Source organism: Myotis davidii, unplaced genomic scaffold (genome assembly GCF_000327345.1).
Source record: "Myotis davidii unplaced genomic scaffold, ASM32734v1 scaffold64, whole genome shotgun sequence".
Classification (NCBI taxonomy): Eukaryota; Metazoa; Chordata; class Mammalia; order Chiroptera; family Vespertilionidae; genus Myotis; species Myotis davidii.
The window spans coordinates 1,969,246-1,996,390 of record NW_006296226.1 but is presented as its reverse complement, the minus strand read 5'-3'; the positions used below and the strand labels follow the sequence as shown (position 1 = coordinate 1,996,390).

Sequence of the window (27,145 nt, the reverse complement as noted above, 5' to 3'; positions counted from 1 at the left end):
CGGAGGCGGGGAACGTTGGAGTCCTCCATCACTGAAGCAAGCAAGCCTCATGTTAGTTTCAAGCTGCCTGGCTGCCAGTTAATTTGCATATCGCCCCTGATTAGCCAATGGGAAGGGTAGCGGTCGTACGCCAATTACCATGTTTCTCTTTTATTAGATAGGATTACTAACCAATGTTACTCAGTAATTAATAAATAATTTCTTTAGAAAATTGAAAGATAAAAAGTCACCTGATTGTGTATGTTAACCACATCTACAGAATACCTTGCTACCTTCCCAGCAATATCTAGACTAGTGTTCAGCCTGGCACCATAGCCTAGCCAAGTTGACATATAAAATTGACCATTACAGGTCACCAGTAATTTCTTAGATGGTTTTGCTACAGGAAGTCACAACGCTGACCAAAGGAATACTACACTGTGAAAGTGAAAGGGAAATTGGATTAGATATAAGAATTGTCTCTATTCCTTTTAAGTTGTGTAAATAGGTATTTTTTAGTGTATATGTAATACGTGAAAACATTACACAATAAAGATGAGAAGGAAAATAGTTAATCCATAATTCTGTCTCTTTAATAATCACTATTGAAATTTTCTCATCTTCCAGATTTTATGGATATGTTTCAGTATAGCCATGATCTCATTTTTGTTGTGTATATAGATAGGTATGATGCATCAGTTTTGTAACTTACTTTTCTACTGCCACATACGTATTTCCACTTTAGATAGCCATCTATATTATTTTAAATTACTGGATAATATTCATTTGTGCTGCAGTTTATTAAATCCCATTTTGTTAGACTTTTAAAGTTTTGCACTTTTTCATTATCAATAATAATGCACTGAATATTTTTTCATTCACTCATTCATTCATTTGACGCAGTGGTTTTCAACACTGGCTGCACCTTTTTTTTTAATTTTTATTTTTTAAATATATTTTTATTGATTTCAGAGAGAAAGGGAGAGGGAGAGATAGAAGCATCAATGAAAGAATCATTGATTGGCTGCCTCCTGCATGCACCCTACTGGGGATCGAGCCTGCAATCCGGACATGTTCCCTGACTGGGAATTGAACCATGTTCTCCTGGTTCATAGGTTGAGCTCAACCACTGAGCCACACCCGGCTGGGCAACCCTGGCTGCACCTTTAGAAAACAAAACAAAACACTTTCCAGGCCTCATCTTATTGGATTCATTGTATCGGAATGAAGACTATCCATATTTAATTTAAAAGCAAAATGCTTCCAGATAACTTTTAACATGCAGCCAGGGTTGAGAACCACAGGGTGTCAAGGGCAGGCAAGGCACTGTGATATGCTCAGGATATGTGTTACATAAGAACAGCCATGATTCCTGTTATCACAGCATGAGCAGAAAGTTTAGCTTACCAACTCACTGCTAGGGAAATGTATTGCGATAGCCAGGTGAGAGAACTAGGTTAGATTTGCTGTAATCGCTGAATTAAGAATTAGTGAGCTGGGAGATAAAGGAAATAAATTTCTTAATATAATCAAGACCTTCATTTATTTGTGTCATCGATTTAATAAAAGTTGGTTTTGACGACATGATTAGATCTTTTTTTTTTAGCTTTATTGAGATATAATTGGTATATAACTGTAAGTTTAAAATGTACAATGTATGATTTGATACATATATATATTGTGAAAAGTTTACCACAATGAGATTCACCTCATGTAATTACCATTTTTATTGTTGTTATTGTGAGAACATTTAAGATCAACTCTCTTAGCAACTTTCAAGTATACGTTACTATATTGTTAGCTGTAGTCACCATGCTGTACATTAGGTCCCTGGAACTTACTTATCTTGTAACTGAAAGTTTGTACCCTTTTACCAACATCTCCCCATTTTCCCCACCCTCCAGGATTAGATCTCTGCTTTTAATAGATGTTGGAAAAGATAATTGCTTGCTAATCTCCCTCAGACAGCTGAATCCTAGTTAATACCAGAGAGCCTTGCACCCAGTTGCATGCAAAGCACTTGTGAGAAAGTAATAAGCAACTTAAGCTTAATAGAACATAGTGGTGCTAGTCCAGAACTTCGGGATTGAGTGTTTTAATACTTTTAATCTTCTTTCTAATTCTTTATGAAAAAAACAACTGACTAAAACACTGTCTTTCTTAGCCTTCCATCCTCACGATTGAAAAGTTTGAAGGTAGAGGCAAAAATAAACATGTGTTTCTGACTTTATTGAGCTTGACATTTTGTCTTCATGGAAAATTGCCTTTTGCCAATTATTGTTAATATTATTTTAATGGAGAGGCTGAGCAGGAAGGATCATTTGAAAAAGAAAAGTTTGTCCCATCCTCCTCTAGCAAATGGTATGAGGTCTTGTCCTCCAGCCTCTGAGGCCTCCTTTCATTTTCCCTTGCAGTTCAGCTCTGGACTGTGGGGAACTACCACTGGTATCTCAAGCAAAGTCTGATCTTCAGCGCCTGTGGGAAGAGCAAGATTGTGTCTCTGATGTGGGACCCGGTGACCCTGTACCGGCTGCATGTTCTCTGTCAGGGCTGGCACTACCTCTGCTATGACTGGTGCTGGACGACTGACCGGAGCTCGGGGGATTATTCAAGTGACATGGCAAACGTGGCTGTCATCGATGGAAGTAAGCAGCTAGAAAAGGTGTCTGTGAGCCTGGAAGGGGCCCCTGAGCCAGTGCCTGCAGATGTGGTGGTTTGGCTAAAACAATGGGGAATATTTATTTGGTTGGTTGGTTGGTTTATCTTTACTTATTTGTTGTTTTGTTTAGATGAGAATGCCCATAGCTGGGGCATGGACTTTCCTGAGGACCATAGTCCTTCCTCCCCACATCCACCTCCCACCCCAATTCCTCATTGTGCTGCATCATGGTCTTCACATATTTACTGGTCCGGCCTTTGAAGACATTGAAAATTCTGACCCTGGGCAGAGGAGACAGTCGTGTTAGGGTTTTAAATGTGTTTGCCTTGTCTTTTGCCCTGACTCAGATTTTCATTGACCCTTGCTTCTAAGATTGTAATGTGAGTTGCTGTACTGATTCATGTTCTGTGTAGTGGTCATAATACTGATTTAATAATCATATGATCTGGGTAGAGGACTTAATCATATGTGCCTATCACCACATCCATGCCGAGGGAAGTGCTTCAAGGATGTTAAAGGCATTGATTTCCTTGCGTTAGCCTGGCTTGGTTGCAGCCAAAGCTAGAACTCTGATCTCTTGCCCTTGTTCTAGCTCCTGGCTCCTAAAACCTCCAAGACCAGAGACGGACTTCTCCAGGTCTGGAGGGGACAATAGCCTGATAGACATAGTCCATGATATTTCCTCCCCCTACACGATGTTTACTGATGATAAAAACACCAAAAATTATTTTAAAGAATTGCTGTATATCTCCTAGCACCATCATTAGTTAGTGGTACTGTGCTGTTCTGATGCCGTATTTCACAATTGAACATCCATGTGTCTGATCCTCCTCCTCCTGTCACATGCAGACAGGGTATTGGTGACAGTCTTCCGGCAGAGTGTCGTCCCACCTCCCATGTACACCCATCGAATGCTGCTCCCAGAGCCTGTGAATCAAGTCATGTTCTCTGCGTGCCCTGAAAGGAGTAACGACCTCGCTATCCTCGATGCCAGCAACCATATTTCTGTCTATAAATATGGTATGTTCAGAACTGTTACAAGATGTTGTGAGTCAGGTTTCCCCTCTAAAAAGCAAGTTATAGTTTGATGTTGCCTTCGCTTTAGTGTTTCTAAAAATTTTGAAGTTTATAATTAATATCTTTATCATCATGATATTTCATTGGCTTGTGGGGGGGGTCTTTTTGAGGGAATTTCAGTCTTACTATGGCTTATAAGAGCTATTCCTTTGCTTTGTTGAACTTGAAGAGTCAGTTATTTAAAGAATAACATTCAACCCTGGAAATAGGATGGTATCTTATTACACCTGTAACGTGTTTTACAGTTTTCATTGCCTTTGCACATATTTTCAGTTGATTTCACAGCACTCCTAGGAGCTGTGTCACAGATGGACTTTTTTGTTGTATTTTTTAACGTTTTTGTTGATTTTAGAGAGAGAGGAAGGGTGAAGGATAGAGATATAGAAACATTGATGAGAGAGAAATACATCATTGGCTGCCTCCTGCATGCCCCCTACTGGGGATTGATCCTGCAACCTGGGCATGTGCCATGACCGGGAATGTAACCAGTGACCTCTTGGTTCATGGGTCAACGTCATTCCACCACTGAGCCATACTGGTTGGCTGGATTTTTTCTTTTTTATAATGAAGGATAGAATGCCAGCGGGTTTGCAATTTGCTTCAGCAAGCATGGACAGGGAGTCCGACTGAGGTGTCATAGCTTCTAATCCAGTTGTTTTCCACAGCCCCATTGCTCTCAGTCCTAGTTGCTTTCCTGATGGGCTGGGGAAACCCGACACTTGTTTTTAGTTGTGAGTTCTATGTTCATGTCATGAATTATACAGGCAAATGGCACTGGTGGCCTTGTTTTCAAATAACTTATGCATTCTCAGAGAACAATCTAGATAGCTGCTAGGATAGAATAATCAAAATTAATTTATATTGGAATTCCCTGCTAATCAGTGTTTCTGTTGAATCAGCAGGCTCCTGTTTATACTAACAATACAGTGGGCCCTCCTTTTGTTCAGTGTCATTTTGTTGGAATGTTGATGAGATGCTGTGTAGGAACTCTTGTTTATACCAGTTACCTTATGATAAAATAGATTTTGTTACATATCATTTTGTTTAAAGTCACAGAACCCATTGACAGTATTAAGTAAGGACTTACTGTACTTGGATATGTCTGCAGCTACTCTAATTTTAGTTTTACTCTGTAAAATGCTATAACAGTTCTCCTTAAACTTTTTATTTCTTAATAACTTTTAAAAAAGTAATGTGTTCATTGTTAAGGAAAATCAGAAAAAGCAGAAATTAACTTCTTTTCAAAGTAGGCTTTATTATCAACCTGTAATATCAAAAGTAAATAAGTGATTGTCTTTATACTTGACTACTGTTACTGCTGGTTTTCTTAGCTTAAAAGAATCAGATGTAGAGTAAGCTTTTGTGGTGCTTACTAGATGATACTAATTTAAGATTGTATAATTGTTTATTGTTTCACTATGTACAGAATATTTTATCCTACATTCACTTAAAAAATAACTTTATTCATACCACTCATCCATTTAGGGTGTACAACTCTATGGTTTTTAGTATATTTGCAGTTTTGCAACCATCAACACAGTCAATTTTAGAACACCTCTATCTCCCCAGAATGAAACTCTGTAGCACCCTACATTCATGATCAGATAGGGCAGGTTAGACATCCGCTCTCGGGCGGTATGTCAGGTGGCTGTGTGCGGGCAGGCCATGGTGTGGGCACGGGGAGGCAGACATACCAGTGGGACTGCTCAGAGTGACTAGGCAGGAGATGGTGAGAGTTTGAGCCAAGGAAATGTCTGTAGAAAAATACAAAGCAGGGAGCTGGAAGCCTTTGAGAATGGGGAGCATGTTGTAGTGTATTCGGGTATAAAAGAGTCTAGGAAAAGGTTGTGGGAGTTGTTACTAAAATGTAGGATGTAGAGATTAGGCTTTTTTATTTTTTAATTGTTTTATTGCTTAAAGTATTACAAAGAGTATTACATATGTCTCCTTTTTCCCCCGCCCTTGACAATCCCCTGGGAGATTAGGCTTTTTAAACATGGAGCAATTTCAGACGATGGCCCTGGTGTGGACAGCTCACCTGCGCAGGGAGCACGGCGGTGGGGAGAGTCAGGATTGCTGTGTAGAGCAGCGAACGTCAGCTGTTGTGCAGGTGACAGTGAACGTTGAGGAATAATGCATTTTATTGGGATTAAAAGGAAAGAGAAGAGGAAAGATTGGAAATTGTTGTTAAAGTCAGGATATTCCAGTTTGAGGTCTCAGAGTGGACAAGTCAGAATACTGATAAGGGCTACTGAGCCGAAGAGAAAGAGCTTGTGATACACATGAACAACTTGGAGGCGAGTAGTGCACCTTTGCGTCCAGTGGAGACAAATTAGATGCCAGAACTTGCATAGGAGACATTTGCTGTGTCCCGAGTATTGCTCCATGTTTATTGATTGTCTCTTATATGACACGTTTTATTCTAGTCCATATGGTTGTGGAATTTATCTTCTAGTTGGGGAGAAATATAGTCAATAAAAGTTGAAGTCTGTGAGATGGTAAATGCTGTGGAGAAAAATAAGCAAGGTCAAGGTATGGGAGAGCATGAGGTGGTCAGGAAGCCTCTATGTGAAGGTGACATTCAAGCAGAGACCCAGTGGCAATTGGAGAGGGAGCCATGTGAATCCTGGGGTAAGAGCATTCTAGGCAGAGTAGAGAGCAATGGCGAAGGTGCTTGTCTGTGTAGGAAATAGGCAGGAGTTCAGGGAGGCTGCAGCAGAGGGGGTAAGGGGTGGGTGGTGGGTGGCGTCAGAGAGGTGACAGGAAAGAGCTCTTGTTGGCCTCAAAGGCTCTGGCAAGACCTCAGTGTTTATTCTGTGTGAGACAGGAAGCCTCCGGAGGGTGTAGAGCAGAAGAGGGTGGTGTTCTGATTCAGTTTTTTAAAGGGTTGTATTGGCTGCTGTGCAGTGAATAAACTGGATCAAGAATGGAAAGAGAATATCTTTTGATGAAGGATGCCAGGTTGGTGAGAGGTGGTGGTGGGGCAGTGGAGGAAGTAGCACTGGGGTGAGAAGGCAGCCCTCCCTGGTCTTGCTGAGGTACAGCGAGGATTGTGACTGGGGTAGTATGAAGGGGAAAAAAGATTTGGTTAAGCCTGAAAGGTAGGCAGAGATTTTTAAAAGAGATTGAAATGTGACTGTTTTCTAGATTGCTTTGTTTGTAAAGTAGTTTGACTTCCAGAACCCCATAAACTTAGTATGAGGAGAAGTGTTCGTAGTTTGATATAATTGGACTTGCAATTTTGTTTTCTAGGTGATAGTTCAAGTGTGGATCCCACGGTGAAACTGGGAGCTGTGGGTGGAAGTGGATTTAAAGTTTCCTTTGAGACACCTCATCTGGAAAAGAGATACAAGTAGGTGGTTCTTAGTTATCGGAACGTCTGGGAACAGAAGGAGCCAGCATTTACTCCTAAATAACCAGTTGTTATCCTGTGCTTGTTGCTGAGTGGAACAAGTAGATACCACACCTGGGTGCTGGTTTTTCAGCCCCCTTGGGGAAGCCACTTACCTGGATTCTGAATCATGTAGGATGATGGGTGCAGGAGAGCCCAAGTAATAAACCAGCCTAAAACCCATTCTTCTCAACAGTCCTTGGTTCTCCAGGGAGACATTGCATGGGGAAGATGGAGATGAATTGACAGGGCAGATTGCATTCACGTACCTCAATGAGGATGTCTAGGTTATTAACATATGGCTGACCTACAGCAGCCTCTGTCTTTGCCTCCACCTACACTCCAAAACCTCTGGGTGCTGTGTTTTGAGGCTTTCAGTTTGGAAATCAGAATACATTTTCTCATGGAAATAATACTAGAAATGACTGGGTATAATTGAATATCTCAGATATACTATAGGCATTATAAAATGACCCAGAAGCCACTTTATAAATTATAATGCCATTCCTGTGAGAATCCAGGATTTGAGTCTATTCTTGATGAGTCTCTGCTCTTAATTCCTGCTCTGTTCTGTCTCCTGGGAGCATTTATTCCTAAATTAATAGTAATAATAAACTGACTAGAGCAAATAACTGAACGTTTCTTAAATATATGCAGTATATTTCATAAATGTATATATGTATCTAACCTGTGTATGGTTTGGGGGCTGCCTATGTATAATGCCTAGAAGTTTTCAAAGAACATTTATATGGATGATTTTATTTCACAGACTTGAAACCACTAGCGGAAGAAAGTGTAAGGCAATGTAGAATATAGTCTCACTTAGAGAAGTCTTCATGAGGGACGCGAATACTTACCTCGATCCTTGAAGCAGAATAGGACTAGGTTAGGATGGCAGAGGATTGGGAACGTTGGGTGTGGCGGGCAGAGGAATGTCAGCAAGAACCAGGTTGGGGTGCTCCTGCATGGGGCTGCGTGCAGTGGAGAGGCTGAGTCCTGGGAGCTGGTTGAGGAGGAAGATTGGGCTAGAGACCTGCTCCTTCAGTGCACGCCGAGGGTTTGCTGCTCGAACTCAAAGGCAAGAAGTGGCCATTATGAGTCCTGCATGAGGCAGCAAAAAATGCTGTCATCTGCTGCATAAATGCCTCAGAAGATGTTAGAGGCAGGGAGACTCTCAAGTTAATGTATTCATTTTGGTGTGAGATGCTTGGGAAAGGACCCATTCTATTGAAGTCCAGCCAGCTGCTGCGGTTTGGTTTGAATGCTGGTAAGTGAGACAGTGGAAAACCTCTGGGTTTATTAGTGTAGGGTCAACCCAGGGCAGGTAATTTTCTTGTGTGGTCAGATTCATAAATCTAAAGCTCTCGGAGAATAAGAAACAATATTAAATAAACAGAAACCACATTTTAGAACCAGACAGACAGTATTTTGGGTTTTTTTTAGTATTTGACATCATTTCAGGTTTTGCCTCTACAAATAACCAGGTGTTGTCTGTATACAGGGTGGTTCATTCTTCCTTCATTCAGGGAAATCTCAGTGGTTTTAAAGTTTCATTCTTGGATATTCTTCAATATTTAAAACAGAATTCAGTTTGAGAATAGTGAAGATCAAGAAGTGAATCCACTGAAGCTCAGCTTTCTCACCTGGATCCAAGATGACGTCTTCCTGGCCGTTCGCCACAGTCAGTCCAGCCCACAGTCCGTCATTCACCATCTCACCGTGGCCTCTTCCGAGACAGATGACCAGCAAGGACAGCTCACTATTAGGTATCACAGTCCTTCTGTGTTCCATGTGGTAATAGGTAGAGTTATGCTTTTCTGTTTTGTCTTTATGAGCGTAGGACTTTTTTCGGCTTCTAGTGAGGTAGGTTAAGAGGCAGTAGCTTCCTTGTTAGACACACTTGTCAAGAGGTTAAGTCTAATTTTGAGTCATGTCAAAATACAGGCTGAAAATATGTCAAGAAGTGGTGAAAAAGAGGACAAATACCAACAGATGAGGCAAAACATTTTGCAGTGTGTTAAAATTTTTAATTGAGCATATGCTTACCTTCCAGCAAGGCAATTGCTAGCCCATGAGAATCAGTCACTCTGATTACCCTTGTTAGTTATTAAAACCAGTTATGTTATCACATCTATTTATATGTGCTACGTTTTGATGTCTGGCCTCTCTTTACATTCTGTTTGGCACATGACGCATTTACTACTGAAAAGTCTCCTCTATTTTTCTTCTTTTTCTTTTTTTAATCATCTTTTTGTTTTTATTTTTTAACTTTGTAGTTTCACTGAGGTATAATCAACACACAACAAATTACACAAACTTGTGTGTACAATTTGATAACTTTTGATATCTGTATGCATCCATGAAGCCATACACTCAGGAAATAGAACATATACTTTCCCCATAAACGTTTCCTTATGCCTCCTTGTGACATAGCCCTCCGTGTCCGCTACCATTCCCAATCAGCCAGAGATCTGTTTTCTGTCATGGTAGATTGCATTTTATAGGATTCCTCTATTTTTCTTTGCTAAATTTCACTGCCCCCTAGCCTTGAGTTTCATTTTGATCCCTGACTGCGTCTTTGTCATGTAACCAGTTCTGGTTCATGAATGCAGTTTTCTGTGTTGTGCAGTAGATAGATAGCATTGTCTGGGCAGCTCTGGAAAATCCTCAGGTTTCCAGTGTCACACTTGGCACCTTGGGCATACACTGATATTATTCTCTAGCTTCATTTGTGATGAAAGATCTGCTTAGATTTAAACTCTGAAAACCCTTATTGCAAAATTAGGAACCTTTCCTCATTATATACATCAAACATTCTGATGCAGTCATTAACTCCTAATCTTTGATTCATAACTCTTTATATTTTTAAAAGCTTTTTGTGAATATGTCTCGATGCAGAAAATGTTGTAGCTACATGTAGCACTTCAAGATAACCAGGAATTTACTTTTGAAAAGCAAAGCAGTTTTCATTAGACATGTCTAAATTATGAAATTTCTACTTTTCAAAGTTTAAAATTCTTTTTTTAAGAAATTTTTTTTATTTTTAATTACACTTAAACTATATTTCTGGTGTACAACATAGTGATGAGACATAAAATTTAAAATTATTTATAGAAAAAAAAGCTAGAGGCAGTCATTTCATTTACTGAAAAGGGAATGAGAAAGTCATTTAAAAAATATTTCTGTTGCTTTGACCTTTGTTTCTCAAAAAAAGACTGTTCATATAAAATATCAGTGTTTTTGAGAAATATAAAGTCCCTTGATTAGCTTGCAGCTCTTACTAGCTTACATACTACAGTTCGTCTTTGTAAAAGGTACTCTTCTTAGTGCTTACCAATATTACGGATGTCTCACAGGACCTCTTTGGAGTATTACTGTTAGCGTTTTGCAGCTGCGACAGGCAAGGCACAAGATCCCAGTCCCAGCAAGACTAGCTCCAGAGTCTGTTCTCTTAACTTACAGATCATTTATCCTCACAGAACTTGGGACATTTTGGTATTTCATAGATTGGTTAAAAAATCTTAGACTAAATGTTAGTATTGGAATCATTTTTTTAATCACTATCTCTTTCACTTCCTTTAAGACATGTCTAGTCTCTTTAAGATGTATATGTTCATTGACTCAGGAAAAAATACAATGGCAACAGCACATTTCCCCTCTCTCCATGAATGAAGACCCACAGATTTCCATGAACGAATATGATAGTGATAGAGAGTGTTCTGTGTTCCTACTGACTCACTGCTTCATTATGTAGTTTATATTTTAAGAAGACAAAAATATTATTGATACCAAGTATGTCTAATGAAGGTGATAAGTTGCAATAAGTTATAATGAGTTGCTGCCAGAATAGGAATGATGACTTCACAATGTAGACTCCAGCTTATTTGTATTGTGGAAAATAGTGTGATGTGACAGGTAATCACTTAATCTGGGCTTGTGATTGCAATAGTTTATCGTGTGTATGTGTGTTGTGTATATTGTATTGAAATAAGCAGAGTAGCACCGAAAGGAAATTGCTTGTTTCTTTTTCTGTTTTGCAAAATCTGTGAAATGTCACTACTTTTGAGAAAAACTAGATCTATTCACATCCCCTTCCTCCCTTTTTTTACTTTTGTCAGTTCATCTGTGACAGTGGATGGGGTCATAATCAGCCTATGTTGCAATTCCAAGACCAAGACAGTAGCATTGCAGCTAGCTGGTGGCCAGATATTGAAGTACCTTTGGGGTGAGTATCACAGTTAGGAAAGCATGTTTATGACTTCTATGATGTTTCATTGTTAAAAACATGACTTGTATCTTGTCTGTGCCACATTGACTGTTAGGTCTTTTAACTACTCTGGAAAACCCTAAGCTATAGCAAGGATTTGCAGGTGTTTTCTTTTTTTAAAAGGTTTTTTATTGATTTATAGACAGAGAGGAAGGGAGAGGGAGAGAGAGAAACATCATGTGAGAGCAAAACATTGATCAGTTGCTTCCTTCACCCCCCCTACCAGGGATCAAGCCTATAACCTGGGCATGTGCCCTAATGGGGAATTGAACCAGCAATCTTTCAGTGCATGGGATGATGCTCCAACCAACTGAGCCACACCGGCCAGGGCGGCAGGTGTTTACTACCTGTTTTCTTGTAATGAATTGGAATACCCTAATGAGTTTGCAGAATACATTTGGAAAGTAATCCAAATTGCATGTTAAGTGTTTTAGTAAGTATTAATGGGACAGTTTTTTTACAAAGAGCAGATCAGCTCTTGGTAAACCTCCTCTGCTAATCCTGCAGAATCACCTTCTCCAGTTGTTGAACCCTGGAAGAACCCAGGTGGATTTCCTGTTCAAATTCCTTATGAATGCGCACAGACTGAATTGGCCGTGATTGGAGGGAAGGTAAGTGATCACAAGGCAGAAAAATTTACCACTTAAAAGTAGGACCCAAGATCTGATAGCATTAGGTACAAAGAGGTGAGCCTGGATCCACTAAATCGTAAGGCAATATTGAGAAGGTCCAGTTCCCTGAGCCCCAGCTTCCTCTGTGAGATGGAATTAAGAGGTTGCCTGGCAAGCAGGCTTTAGTTAATCCCTTCCTTGGAGTTATAAATTTAAAAATAGAATGCAGTTAGCAAACTTTCATCCCCAGTTGTACAGAACAGACACAGTTAGTTTTATTAAATACCTTTTGGGAACAACAGAAATGTAATCTTGAAAGTAGTGTTCAGTAGTTGTCATTCATCTAATATTAAAATGCCTATAATTGTGGTGGGTGGTAGGATACAGTTGTTATAAAGCAAAACAGCTATTCAATCCCTTGTTCTTGGGACTTTATACTCTATCAACAGATTATATGATTAGCCCCTCCAACGGGAGAATGAAGGAAACAAGCAGGGTGTAATGACAGAGAATGGTGAGGTGCTGGGGACCAAGTGGAGGATGGTAGTTGTGAGGAAGGGGGACCTACTTTGGTGGAAAGCTCTATGGTGTGGTGTGTGTGTACTGAGCTGTGAAGGAAGAGAAGGCTCCCCGAGGAAGGGAGAGTGTTCCAGGGACAAGGAACTACACATCTTGAGCTTGGAAAGAGCTCAGCTTATTCAAGGAACTGAATGGAAGCAGTGTGGCTGGGACTCAGTGAAAGGCCATAGGAAGGAGTGTGGATTCTTTATTTACTTAACAAAGGCAGGAAGATTATTAGTAATTTTAAATCAGCAGAATAATGTGATTTGCTTTATGGTTTGGAATGTTTTCTGGCTGCCGGGTGAGGAGTAGGTTGGAAAGGACGAGTGTGGAAGTGATTGTTGGAGTGGAGGCAGTGAGGGCAGAAAGGTGGAATATTTGAGATGCAGGTAGGAGATAGAAATGACAGGGCCTGCAGATGGATTGGATGGCTTCTGGACCAACCACATCTAACATATCTATTCAGTCCTGATTACAGAGACTTAGGTGTGAAATCACAGGTCAGTAGAACTGTGTGATTGAAAGGTTAGGTTAAACTAGTTTGGTTAGCATTGTTTATAATTTCAGTTTTATTTCTTTGCAGGAGTATGTCCTTGGTCTGACTAACAGGTGTCGCTTTTTCATCAATGACAATGAGGTATAAAGGCGTGGTTTGGTGACGGATCTTCTTCAGTATTGTCTCCAAGTAATAAAGCTAAATTTTCCCTTGTCTCCCTTACCTTGTAGGTTGCTTCCAATATCACATCATTTGCAGTATATGATGAGTTTTTGTTGTTAACAACTCATTCTCACACCTGCCAGTGTTTTTGTCTGAGTGATGCTTCATTAAAAAGTAAGTTCTCTGTATAAAATAGAAAATGGTCCCTCTTCTGCTATCTTTTGTCCTTTGAGGTCTTGATGACTTCCAAGTTCTTCACCTACTTTGGCTTTTGACTGTGGAGTCCTGGACAGGAGAATACCATTAGAGTTTAGTTCCTTCGTCCCTAATCTCAGCACAGCATCGCAGTTCAGTCATCCTGCACCAGTTAGCAAAGACTTCCTGAAAAGGAAGTCCTTCCTTAAGCAGAATATTCTAAAGTTAAACAAAAATTGTTCAGGGAATTTCATTATATAACTAATATTTTACTGTGAGTTACCAGTAAATACCAAACAACAATATGCGGTGACTTCTTTTGTAATCTTTTCCCACTGTGCCACCCTCCGCTGTACCCTCTGAAGTACTTCGTCTGGGGTTTGTAGGAAATTGGCTCTGTTTTTTCTTCTATTCCATGCCCACGCATCCGCTCACCTTCAACCCCACCCCCCTGTGTGTGTGTATTTTCCTTATTCTGAAAATCCCCACTTGGAAATGGAATCATTCCCTGGTATGATTATAGTGCTAAGAAAGAGAGAAGCTGCCCATTGTCCCTGTGCCTTCCAAGTCAGTTGATGAGTTGTGTGTGAGAATATGCATGAAGGCTCTGAGAGAGGGCAAGTTCGAGGGGTGAGACTTTATCAGAAAGGCTGATGGTCTTGAGGTTGAGTGGGAGAGCAAAGGAGCCTGGTTAGTAACTGCTCTCCTGTATTTCAGATAACATGTGGTTTCAGCTGCAGGTAATGGAGAGTGCCTGCATGGAGAGTGATTAAGGCCCATGTTGTCTCTAGCATTACAGGCAGGTCTGAGCAGCAGTCACGCGTCTAACGGGGAAACGCTGCGGATGGTGGAGCGGGGTTCACGCATTGTCACTGTTGTGCCCCAGGACACAAAGCTGATACTGCAGGTAAGCTGATTTTCCAGGCTGTTTCTGATTGCCATTGGACAGTCAATACCGAACAGTTCTTGCAGATTGTATTTTAGGCTCTCTTTTCATTTGCAGTAATGTATTTAAGTCTTTCCTTGCCAGGTTCTGTTAGCTTTATTACAAAGGAGTGTTCATACAGGCTCTGCCCAGTAAGGCTAAAAGGGAAGCTTTTCTGGAAAGTCAGTATAAATATTGAGCACAACTAGATTCTGCTAAAAGTGTGCTCATTTTACCTCCTATGGTAGTTCACTGTGAAGTTAGGTAAAGTTGTGTAGCCTGGGTATTTAAATGTTTTCTATTTAATTTAAAACATTATTATTTTGATTTATATATTTTAAGATGCCAAGGGGAAACTTAGAAGTTGTTCATCATCGAGCCCTGGTTTTAGCTCAGATTCGGAAGTGGTTGGACAAGTAAGTACCACGTACAGGACTAGTTAGCTTGTTATTACTTATGTGTGAAGATCATAAGTATCCTTTTAAGGTTTAAAACCTAAAAGTGGAAAACCTTCATTACAGATGTCATCAATCAGATTCTCAGAGGCTTTTTTTTTACACTTTGATTTTTCTTTTTAATATTTATTAAATTGATTGTGGTGACATGGTCTACACTGATTTTAATGCCATATGGTATAGTGACATTTCCAGCAGAAGGAATCATGAAGCTCATCGTGTAAGTCAGGGCTTCCTAGCCTAAGGGGACCCTTGTGGCTTCAGATGGTCTGTAAACCTGGGACACTGCACCAACTGACTCTGCATGTCTTTCTAGGCAGGAGGCCCAAGGCTTTCTGGTTCACAGGGGGCCCATGACCCAAAGTGCCTGAGCCACTGTTAGGAGGGAAATGATCCATTGTCTGACTCGGTACAGGAGAAGCTTTGCATTATTTTGTTAAGAAAGACCTAAGTTCCATGATGAGTGTGTCTGTGAGGATGTAGTCCTCATCCTGCCATGATGTTTAAATCATTCCTTTTCAGAAGGTAAATGAATTTGGTAGCCGATTTTTTTATTCTGTGATTTCAGAGTGAAAATCCATTAGCAGTTGTTTGGCACTTGGGATGTAATCTCATTAGAACTGGTTTGTATCATAATGAAAACGTGCTGGGTCCGGGGAGCTTAGTTTTTGTGAAATGCCTTCTTTATCCATTCTCTTCACAGGCTTATGTTTAAAGAAGCATTTGAATGCATGAGAAAACTGAGAATTAATCTCAATCTGATTTATGATCATAACCCTAAGGTAACTTTCTCACGCTGCTGTTTACCCTAGCTTACTTTAGACTTGAACTGATGTGATCTGAACTAAAATGTTTTGTCCTTTTTTTTTGGGTAGGTGTTTCTTGAAAATGTGGAGTCCTTCATAAAACAGATAGATTCTGTAAACCATATTAATTTGTTTTTCACAGAATTGAAGTAAGTATTTTGAATAATTCATGAGTATCATAGTCATGATTTTCTCTCTTCTAGTTAAGGAAATCAAATAGATAGATAGCTAGAGGAGAAAAATTAATGTCTAGTATTTTTTTTTATGACTATAACTCTTAACCACATGTACTGAATCTTTCCTTTTTAAAAACTATCCATTTAAAACGAAGACTTTAAGTATGTAGGTAAGAATTATTATTTGACTTTATTTTTAGGTAGTCATATAAAACTTTTTATGAGTTTAAAAGAAAATGGTGTCCTCTTATGTCTGCATTGACCATTTCTCCAACTTTTTAATGAGAAATTTGAAACATAGAAAATTGAGAGAATTGTCATGAGCATCCTGTACCTCCACCTAGATTCTAGAATCCATATTTTTCTATATTTGCTTTATCACTATTTGCCACCTGTTCATGCATCATCTATTTTTAGACTAACTTCAAGGTAATTACATCAGTGTACCTGTACCTCAGTATTTCATTTTGCATAGCACTCTCTAGAGTGTATCTTATCGTTTGCATACAGGGTCCCGCTGTATTTATAGTGAAATGCAACGATCAGTGTACCCTTCAGTGAGTTTTGACAAATGTATGCTTCCATGTAACCTGAACCTCCACCAGGTTCCCCCCAGTCCCTTCTCAGTCAGTCCCTGACCCCTAGGCAGCCACTGTTTTGAGTTTTACACCATGGATCAGTTTCACATGTTCAGGAACTTAATGGACTCAGAATATTTATTTTTCTGTGTAAATAAAGCTTCTTTCCCATAGTGTATATTATCTTGAGATTCATCCGTTTTGCATGTATTCAAGATCCATCTTATTTATCACTCAATAGAATGCCACTGTATAAATATACTAGTTTGTTCATCATTCCCCAGTGATGGACATCTGGTCTGTGCCTCATTTGGGCTCTCAGGTCTTTTGTAGACATGTTTTCATTTCTCAATAAATTTGTCCATTTTTTATCTTATATGAGTATTTTTATAATTAAACTGTTTTCCAATAGCTTTTTTTTTTAATAGCTAGCTATTTTTATTTATTGTCTCATCAGCACACCTGGGTTTATGGGAATGGTTTGAGAGGGGACACAGGTTCAGTTAATGACCTTTTAATACACACTTGTTCTTAGGGAAGAAGATGTCACAACTACCATGTACCCTCCACCAGTTCCCGACACTGTCCCACAGTCCAGGGGTCTCGAGGGGAGTAAAGTAGACCTTATCTGCGATGCCATGCGAGCTGCCATGGAGAGCATAGACCCTGACAAGTACGTGTGCCGCATTAGGGGCATCTTGTGAATGACACAAGCACATAGCTGTCCTTACTCTATTCATCCTTCTCATCCTGTGTTGCTCTTCACATCTGACCTCAGGTACTGCCTGTCCATCCTCACCTCTCATGTGAAGAAAACAACCCCAGAACTGGAAGTTGTGCTGCAGAAGGTACACGAGCTTCAAGGTAGAGACCCGTTCACAAGAAGAGTGTTTTCGGGGCCTGCTTGTCTCAGCCTTCCCAGCTCGGGAGAGCACGCTGACCAGGACCAGGGTCACAGCCCGGATTTAACGTGTGGCCTTTGAGGGGCCATGTTAAGATATGTGTCATTCTTTTCAGTGCTGCATGTACAAAAGGATCAGAGATATCTGTCTATTGGAAAATGTGTTTCTTTGTCTTCTGGTTATGATGCCAGGTGTGTGTGTTTTTGCCCAGATGGTTTTGTTCTGTTTTGTTTTCTGACGCTGACAGGAAGCACTACCCCTGTTCCTGATGGTGTGAGTGCTGAAGAGGCCCTGAAGTATTTGCTGCTGCTGGTAGATGTGAATGAATTATATGATCATTCCCTTGGGACCTATGACTTTGATTTGGTCCTCATGGTAGCTGAGAAGTCACAGAAGGTACGTGGAGTTGCTACTTTGCCATCTTTTTGGTTCTCGTTTATGTAATCATGGCAGCATGAATCCCTCTCCTTAATGGAACAGTGTTCTGCCTAATATTGTCCTGGGAGCACAGGGCTGGAGGCAGATCTGAGAGTCTCCGGGCCCACGCTTCTAAGTGCCATTCTCTATCATAGTTCTATGCTTATCAAAGTGTTTTGATTGCTAAGTTGAGCAAGTGAAACAAAATTATGTGGTTATTTTTAAGATTATAGGCATCTGTGTGAACAAATTCTCCTCTTATCAAGGAAATGGAACAAACGAATCCTATTCCAATTCAGGTCTCTATTTTGTAGCTCATTTTTCTAGTGGAAAGTAGGAACATGGAAAATAGAAAGGTTTGGTGCCTCTGTCCCCCTTAGCATGCGACAGTCAAAATGTTTGAGCACCCCTGGCCTGCACCTTTTTTATCTATTGTACAGCCTTGGTTTCATCCCCTACCATTCCTTTCTTTGCTCTTGTCAGAGTGACCTTTCCAAAAAGGAAAACTTGATCCTTTATTCCTCTGTTTTAAATACTTTATAGTCCCCATGGCCCCAGCATGAAATTCAATTACTTAAACATCCTCTGTGATCTGTTCCCTGTGTATCTCTGTCCTCCTCTCTTCACGTTGTCCCCTTTTCTCTGCCATGGAGGAAAGGCAGTGCTTTTGTTGCCTTAGCCACCACACACCTTTGTGGATAACATGACTTCTGCCTCCCCCCTCACTCTCCCCATTCACCTGGCTAATTCTCACTAATCTTGGTCAAAGGATGCCAAGGTGGCATCTGCCCAGTATACCGTTCTTTTTCCTTTTTGGTGCCCTGATGGGATCGAACCCACAATCGGGATGACGCCCCAACCAACTGAGCCACTTCAACCAGGGATCCCAGTAAGCCATTTTTGCCTCCCTGCCCACCACCCAGGGATTGGAGGAGCTGGCCCCATGTAATCCACTGCACCGAGTCTACCCCTGCAGCCCAGTCTGCCCTCTTCTAGACTACCTTTCCTGAAGTTCGGGGTTATGTTGCATCCCTTGAACATGACTGAATGTTTTGGCCTGTAGTTATCTCCTACATCACATGCATGAACACTGGAAAAAGTTTAGCTAAATCAGAAAGCAGGTCTAATTAAGCAAGTTTATTCTATATCTATAAAAGTCTCAGTTGACTCGTGTACACACAATACATACAAAGCTCTCACTGGCACCAATCACATGCGTGTGTCTTGATCTGTCATTATCAATCATTAATTTGGTTGACACTTCTATTACAGAGAAAGGGCAAATAGCAATATTAAAATATTTCTTCTAATTAATTTCCTTTCAATGTGCACAAATCCGTGCACCGGGACCCTAGTATTACATAAAAAGTAATCAATATATTAATATGATACCTATTCTTAAAATTATGTAGCTTTGGATTTACTGCTATAATTATGTTTATTTTTATAAGTAAATATGATCATAAGCAATGAAGTTCTATTTATAATTTATTTTAGGATCCAAAAGAATATCTCCCATTTCTTAATACACTTAAGAAAATGGAAACTAATTATCAGCGGTTCACTATAGACAAATACCTGAAACGGTATGAAAAAGCCATTGGCCACCTCAGCAAATGTGGTGAGTATGAGGATTATTATGCTCATTTCCACTTCAGATTTTCTTTGGAAGTAGGCAGGGTAAAAATTAAAATAAAATGTTAGTTTAAACACACACTGCTTTCAATTTCCACTCCTGAAACCTTTAACAATTACATAAGTACACCTGATTTTATATGTTCTGAGAACTGAGGATAAAGCAAGTGTCTTTTAAAGAGCTGAGGGGCGCTGAAACCGGTTTGGCTCAGTGGAAAGAGCATCGACCTGCGGACTGAAAGGTCCCAGGTTCGATTCCGGTCAAGGGCATGTACCTCGGTTGCGGGCACATCCCCAGTAGGAGGTGTGCAGGAGGCAGCTGATCGATGTTTCTCTCTCATCGATGTTTCTAACTCTCTATCTCTCTCCCTTCCTCTCTGTAAAAAAATCAATAAAATATATTTTTAAAAAAAAAGAGCTGAGGGGCTCTGCAGCTAGGGAAATAGAGGTCCTTTTTGGGTTAAGAGTGATTACCTCCTAAATTCACTTCAGTGTCTCAGAATCAAAATTAGTAGCTAATTTGCTGTTCTCATGGTGTTTGCAAACACCTGAAGAAAGCCTGGCTTGTCTAGAGCGAGGTGCCCACTGCGGTGCCCTGGAAGCCAGTCTTACTCATCAGTGATGGGCTGGGCCAAGCACGGTGGTGGGTGCTCTGCTCCCAACCCCCTCCTCCCACCCAGCCCTGGCCTGGGCTGTAGCCTCTGGCTTCAGCAGTTGTGATACCTTCCTGAGGGCTGGGAGGGGGCAGGGAAGAGTCACTAGGGCGCTTGTTAAGCATTCGGCTGATGGCTTCCGTGGAGAACTGATTCAGTTGGGCTGGGCAGTACTCGGATGTGTGTATGTTTAATACACATCCCAGGAGATTCTTATTAAGGAGGTTGACCCAGTTGGGCTGGATGGTCATTGATCAGGGGTAGTGTGAAAAATTTTGTAAAGTAGAACTCTGACCCCAGGCATTGCTTCTAATACCTCAGAATCTTAAAATTCAGATTACTGGATTCTCTTCTCCAGATTTTCTGATCGTGCAGGTCTTGGAATCGCCCCTGTTGGTTTTGTTGAGAGATCGTTGGTAAAAATGAATCCTTTCTCCTTCCAAGTCTTAAGCTTGTGTGTGTATGAATCTTATTCCTGCAGGACCCGAGCACTTCCCAGAATGCTTAAACTTAATAAAGGATAAGAACCTGTATAATGAGGCCCTGAAGTTATATCCACCAGACTCGCAGCAGCACAAGGTGCGTGGTGTATGAAATGTGGCGCTCCTGGTTTTGCTTTGTGCCTTAGTTGGAAAGGGTGAGGGTCCTGAGTCCATAACACTCCTTGGTTTCAAGGTTCATCTTCAGACAAATTAGCCTCACCTTGAACTTCTTATCTGAGACAGTGGTTCTGACCTGTTCCTACTCCGAAGAACTGCTTAGGCCAGAAACCTAGGCATTGTCCCAGATTCCTTGTGGGGAATACCCACACAGCTTCCACCGCCCTCTGCAGCCTGGCCTCTCTGCCCCATGACTGATTATCCTGCAAAGTGCAGATCTTTCTCATTGATGAGCTACATATATACGTCCCATGAAAACGTGATAGTGGTGTGCACAGTTTATAGATGAGGAAACAACTTGCCTAAGGACCTGGGGCTGTGAAGCGGCTGACCTAGGCTACGGATCCCATGCTGTTAACCACTGCTCACTGTGCCATCATCCATCGCCATCATTTCCAGTTCATCTGCAGATTGCTCACATCTTTCTATGATCGGGTTCCTGACCACCTCTTCAGCGCCCACTGCATGTGCCAACCTCTGCCTTGCCCTTCCTTTAGCCCCACTTGTTCTTCAAAACGTTCGGGTCTCCTCTGCCAGGAAGCCCGTGCTCTCTCTGCTTGTCGACCAGCCTTCCTGTTCATTCCTCCTGTGTGTTCCAGACATGTTCCTGCCCGGTGGCCATGGTGCCTTCCATGCTCTCGGCCTGGAACTCTCCCTCACTCTTCATGTGGCTTATGGTCACTGCGCCCTGGGCCTTTACCGCTGCAAGTCCTTCCTCTATTCCTAGAGCAGCAACTTGGTGGTGGTTCTTGTTCCTGTTTGTTTTTTTGCTGGTTTGGTTTTATTTTTGCACTGCAGTATCATTGTCACTGTCCTGAATAGTACCCAGTAATTATTTGTTAAGTGAATAAATGGCACATCATCAGTAAGGTTTTGAATGGAAGAATGATTGAATTCACTGATCAACCGTAGGACTTTCCTAAATTCAAGAGTTTCAAGCATAGCAACTAAGGCAGCATATAATGAAGACTTAAACATTGACTGTCACCTTTCCTCACCAACCCTACATCTCTTGCCACAGGATATCAGCATTGCTTACGGGGAACACCTGACGCAGGAGCACCTCTATGAGCCAGGGGGGCTGGTGTTTGCCCGCTGTGGTGCCCACCAAAAAGCTCTTGATGCCTTTGTGGCTGCTGGCAGCTGGCAGCAGGCTCTCTGTGTGGCGGCCCAGCTGCAGCTGAGCAAAGAGCAGCTGGCTGGCCTCAGCAGAGCTCTGGCAGGTAAACACGCATGTAGGTTCCCCCAAATGAGAACTTCTCCAGAGGTTTTTGTTTCTTTTTTTGTTTGTTTTATTTGGCAATTTTGCAAAGAAATTTAGGGCATACTTTAAGGTAGTCTCATACTCAATAAAAAATAATTTGGAATGCTTTACTAAGTAGAGTAAAGGTTAAACTGCTACAACGGGAGTCCTAAGATGCAAAGGTGTAATAAAGCAGTTTATCTCTCATCTGACGAGTCCTTCCCTTGTGTGGCTCTGCCATCTCCTGGGCAGAGAGCTGTAGCTGGGTTGATCTCATCTCCACTCCATTCTTGGGGTGCACACTTACCTTTAAGTTGGAAATGACCTACAAGTTACACTATCACTTCTCCATCTTGTTCACCAACACTAACATTATGTGGCCACACTTAGTGGAGTGTAACTGGATGGCCATGTGCTCTATATAAAGCTAAAGATGATTTTTGAGGTGAGGCTATTCGGTATAGACAGTAGATTGTTGGAAACCATAATAGCAGTTTTCAGAAATGAGGTAAAAGAAGAGGCCAAATGCATAAGCATTTGCAGATTAGAAACGAAGGCAGTTTAGGTGTTTCAGGGTCTAAGGACTGATCGGACCAGAGGCGAGGCTATACCAAGTCTGACTTCTTAGAGCGGAAGAAAGCTTAAGGTCTGCCTGTGAGAAGGTGAGGAGAGGGCTTGGCCTGTGCTTAAAGTAAGAGATTGATTAGTATGTTATCCCCTTACCCTTTCAGGAGACTTGTACATATTACTTCTTTATTAATTATTATTATTATCTCTAAGGGGAAAAGCAAGCATTCCTGAAAAACCAAATTAATGTACATACATATTCTCATTTGAATTATTCTTTTCCTTGGGATTATAAAAATGTGTAAGATTATCACTTTTCTTTTTGTGGCATTTTCTGGTTATCAGATAAACTGCTTTATTATGCCATTGCATCTTAGTTCTCCTGTATGTATGCTCTTCGTTAAGCCCTCTCAATTTCCAAGCTGAACTCTTTTTACAAGTGTGAGAACTTTTTATTTTAGCCCTTTTAGTTATTCATTCTGGCGCCATTGTTACTTCTGCTTTAGAAACTGGTGTTATTGGTAGTTTACTCGTATACCTTCTAGCTCTATGATCTATGATCTGTGATCATTTTTTTTATTCTTTTCAACTCTTAGTTTGCATTTGCCTTATGGTGGAAAACACCTAGTCCTCCAGATGTTTAGCAGAAAATGGTGGGGAAGGCAGTGGCCAGAAATATTTGAGAAATATTAATATGGTGATATTTGAGAAATGTTATATGGTAGAGTCGTTTCATGTTCACATGAACCTGATTAATTTACATGAGCCAGCAAAAGAAAGAAAAGATAGGTGACTCTGTTTTTGTCAGTGATAATGTGGCCTGGGGTTAGCCTGACACGGGAGGGAGGCATGAACCTGCCAGCCCCTAGTCAGCCTCGGGTCCTATGTTCCCTTGTGTGATGATCTCAACTGGGCTATGATTCTAGGATCTAACACTGCATGACCCCAAATATAAGCCAACTAGCTCCACCTAGTGCTCAACCAAGCAAATAGCAGTTTCTCACAATACAGAACAAAATGGATTAGTCAGTTATTAGGTCAGTTTCCCTTATCCATGCATTTTTCATGGCTAATTTTGATTATACATGATTTTCACATCTCATGCTAAATTTAGATTGTAAATTCCATTCAAGGTAAACTCCATGGTATTCCTGCCTCTTCACCTCAAAGAAATTCACAAAGTACATAGTTTGATACATAATGAAGACATAGTAATGAAACACTGCAGCAGAAAAATCTGTTTCACTGTGTTTTACCGAAAGCTTTCTGAATTTATTTGATCTGCAAATGAATTTTTGGTACCTCTTTCATTAACGTCTGCAACAGTCTTAGCACTTATGAAATGCTGTTTTAAAGCAGTCAGCTTTGAATGTATACTTGTACTCTGTAGAGCTCAATCTCTAATTTGTATGAGACCATTTTTATTTAAAGAGTGCTACCCCAAACCATTTCAACTTGGGTTTTGGTGGAACTGTTGTTCTTAGCAATCCAGCTATGGTCAAATGCTTCTTGTTACCTTTGCAGGAAAGCTAGTTGAGCAGAGTAAGCACAGTGAGGCGGCCACAGTTTTGGAACAGTACGCCCAGGTAAGCCCAGTTTCTCCTTTCTAAAACTGCCCCATTATCAAGCAAGGACTTTCTAGTTGTACCTTATAGATCATGAAAATTTAAAAAACTGTGGGTAGGCCCTGGCCAGGTAGCCCAATTGGTTAGCGCATCGCCCCGATATGCCAAGGTTTCAGGTTTAATCCCCAGCCAGAGCATATACAAGAATCAACCAGTGAATACATAAATAAGTGGAACAACAAATTGATGTTCTCTCTCTCTCTCTCTCTCTCTCTCTCTCTCTCTCTTTCTCTCTCTTTCTCCTTCCTCCTCTCTCTCTAAAACCAGTCAGTAAATTTTTTTAATGTGATAAAAAAAGAACAACTGTGGATAATTAGGACTTTCAGAGATACTTTGCCCTAATGTCTTCCATCTTGCTGACTTGACTTGGAAATCTAAATTCAATAGATCCCCATATAAGTGCTGGGAGGTAGAACACTAACGAGCTCTACTATAATATGTTCTAGTGGTTGACCTTGATAGAAAGTACTAAATTTCAAGGGAGTCATACTTTTTATGTTAATTTGGCAAAATAGAAAGAGTGAGAAGGAACCATTCTCAAATAAGGTGATTGACTTTAAATACCTTTTTGGCTTTTACACTCATTCTCTTTATGGGAAATATCTCTTTTACCTCAGCATATTTTTATCTCAATACAACACACACACAGGTCAAACAAAACACATCGTACTATGTCCCTTTGTGAACCTGTGGTGTGGCCCTGTTAGTATGCCATGTGCCAGACGATCCATTGGGGTCTGTCTGGGAAGAAAATTTTTATTTTATCTTTTTAATTAAAAGTAACTTATTTTATGCACCCTGATGATGGATCAAACCTGCAACCTAGGTATATGTCCTGACCCAAAATTGAATCCAAAACCGTTTTAGTACACAGGCTGACGCTCCAACCAACTGAGCCCCTGGCCAGGGCGAAATGGGCCTTTTTAGCAGATCTGTTTGGTGGTTTTGATGCTTAGGGAAACAGGGAGATGATCCTTACCTTGTGCTCTTTGCAGAACGCGTGCCCTCCTTTGTGTTGCGGATTAGTATGTATTGAGCATGTGCTGTAGGCCAGGCAAGGGATAGAACTGGGACCAGGATAGCTGGGAAGGCAGAGAGGCTTCTGACATGCTTGCTCCCTTAACCTGCTGTTTGCCTTGATGTTCCTTTGTCAGGATTATGAAGAAGCTGTGCTCTTGCTGTTAGAAGGAGCCGCCTGGGAAGATGCTCTGAGACTGGTAGGGGAATGTTTACAACCCTCCCAGCATTAGGTGCCGAGCAGAGCAGAGCAGGAGTGTAGGGGGGACGGTCAGCTGGAGTGCCTTCCCTCTGAGCTCGTGAAGTGAAGTGGTAGTTCAGTTCCCACTCTAAGGACAAGCAATGATTTTTAAACCATTTAAAAATGTATTCTTGATGTTGGGAATTAGTTGTTCCTCTAAGTGAAATATTGCTGTATTCTACCGAAATGAGTTGCATTTCCAATGGTTGTCTTATAGGAGGCCCGCTCCTCTGAAAAACACCCGGTCACCTGTGAAGTGATCCACTTCTTTCTAAGTGTCTGAACTCTGGCAACTTGAATGTTTCCTGCCTAAAATTACTGTCTGTTTCCTCTTAGGTTTACAAATATAACAGGCTGGATATTATAGAAACCAACGTAAAGCCTTCCATTTTAGAAGGTGAGGGTTCCATTTAAATAGAATTTCTCATTTGGAAGTAGAGGGGTGAGGTGGGAAAGGATTCCTGGTGTTATTACATCCTTGGCTCATGTGTTAAATGGAGTCCGTCAGAATTCTTCACTGGTGTAGCACTTAATTCTGACCAGGGCTTTTCACAGGCTAACCATTTAGATGGTAGTACATGAAATACTTGAAGGTTAAAAGTCTGTGCTAAGATAGGAATGAGAACCTTTGCATTTGGGAATAGTTGGTTAACTTGAAAGGAATAGTATTGTATCAGTACACAATTTCCACATTTAATCATATTGTGTTTATATTAGGTAATATTAGATAATGTCTTTATCCTTAAGAAAGAGCTGCTGAAATAATAAGAAGGGGTCATATCTGCAACTTATTCTCAAAAGTTTCTACAAAAAATAATGGTGAGAGAGAGTGTATAGAAACTGGAAGCCCAAAATATGGCAAAATGTTAAGAATTGGTAAATTGAGGTTCTGTGTAGGATTTATGTATGTATATTGAGCTATTGCAACTTTTCTGTAGGTTTGAATTTTTTTCAAAATGAAAATAAGAACCTTCGCAAATGAGGTTGCTGGTTCCTAGCGTAGATATGTGTTTCCAGGTTTAGAGTACTCTGGTGGTCACCGCGACCCTCCCAAGCTCAGCTGAAAAGAAGGACTTGTGGAAATCTTTGGGAGTGGGGGGTTGGCTTCCACGCTGCCATTTTTAGGGCAGTCTAGGTGTAAGTAAGGTCTAGTCTTACTGACATTGACATGTGCTCACATTCCTACTCTGCCTGCTCCCTTCTCCCATTCTAATTAAAACGAGGAGGGTTCTTCCTGTACCATTCACTTTGGGTACCCGGGTCTGGGTACTGAAAGCATCCTTCCTGGCCCCACAGCTTCCATTAGCCAGCTCTTACTTCAACTTTCTCCACCGTTGGGGACGTAGGAAAACGCTGACTGTTCATCTGCATAGGCCACACGCCTGTGTTTGGGAAGCATGTCAGTGACTTTCCTCCTGTTGGTGTTAACGGCGGCCTGTGCTCTCCTTTTGTTTGCCAGTCCTGTTTGGGTTAGGTATCAGGTCTGTTCAGGTGATTTTGTATGTTTAGTGGTCAGAGTACTCTAGGATGATGTCGATGAGTCCTAAGATCTGGAATCTCAGTTTAGTTCATTCTCCTAAAACGGTGTAGGTTAATTCTCATTTGGAAAAAAATCTTCCTTGGAAAACCTAGTAACCTATTTCTTTTTGATAAATTCCAGCTCTCACCTTTGCCCTCTAGTTTTCTCTCTGTGCTTAAACATCATGCTGAAATTATTTTCTGTCTCCATGCCCCCAGCCCAGAAAAACTATATGGCATTTCTAGACTCTCAGACAAGCACTTTCAGTCACCATAAAAAACGTTTACTGGTGGTTCGAGAGCTCAAGGAGCAAGCTCAGCGTGTCTACC

General features: G+C 40.9%; 1 protein-coding gene across 1 annotated transcript in view; it reads left to right on the top strand.

Annotated features, from left to right (window-relative positions):
• The window catches only part of IKBKAP (inhibitor of kappa light polypeptide gene enhancer in B-cells, kinase complex-associated protein), a 56,887-nt gene that overhangs the window by 18,613 nt on the left and 11,129 nt on the right, over positions 1–27,145 (top strand). Inside the window, exons 10-31 of the mRNA XM_006771145.2 lie at positions 2,394–2,624; positions 3,488–3,658; positions 6,968–7,067; positions 8,690–8,872; positions 11,225–11,331; positions 11,881–11,984; positions 13,129–13,182; positions 13,272–13,377; positions 14,190–14,305; positions 14,666–14,739; positions 15,482–15,560; positions 15,654–15,733; positions 16,874–17,011; positions 17,117–17,202; positions 17,488–17,636; positions 19,155–19,278; positions 20,427–20,524; positions 21,626–21,827; positions 23,939–24,000; positions 25,194–25,256; positions 25,634–25,694; positions 27,035–27,143. Of these exons, the coding sequence (XP_006771208.1) occupies positions 2,394–2,624; positions 3,488–3,658; positions 6,968–7,067; positions 8,690–8,872; positions 11,225–11,331; positions 11,881–11,984; positions 13,129–13,182; positions 13,272–13,377; positions 14,190–14,305; positions 14,666–14,739; positions 15,482–15,560; positions 15,654–15,733; positions 16,874–17,011; positions 17,117–17,202; positions 17,488–17,636; positions 19,155–19,278; positions 20,427–20,524; positions 21,626–21,827; positions 23,939–24,000; positions 25,194–25,256; positions 25,634–25,694; positions 27,035–27,143 (2,497 nt within the window). The remainder of the gene's footprint in view (positions 1–2,393; positions 2,625–3,487; positions 3,659–6,967; positions 7,068–8,689; positions 8,873–11,224; positions 11,332–11,880; positions 11,985–13,128; positions 13,183–13,271; positions 13,378–14,189; positions 14,306–14,665; positions 14,740–15,481; positions 15,561–15,653; positions 15,734–16,873; positions 17,012–17,116; positions 17,203–17,487; positions 17,637–19,154; positions 19,279–20,426; positions 20,525–21,625; positions 21,828–23,938; positions 24,001–25,193; positions 25,257–25,633; positions 25,695–27,034; positions 27,144–27,145) is intronic.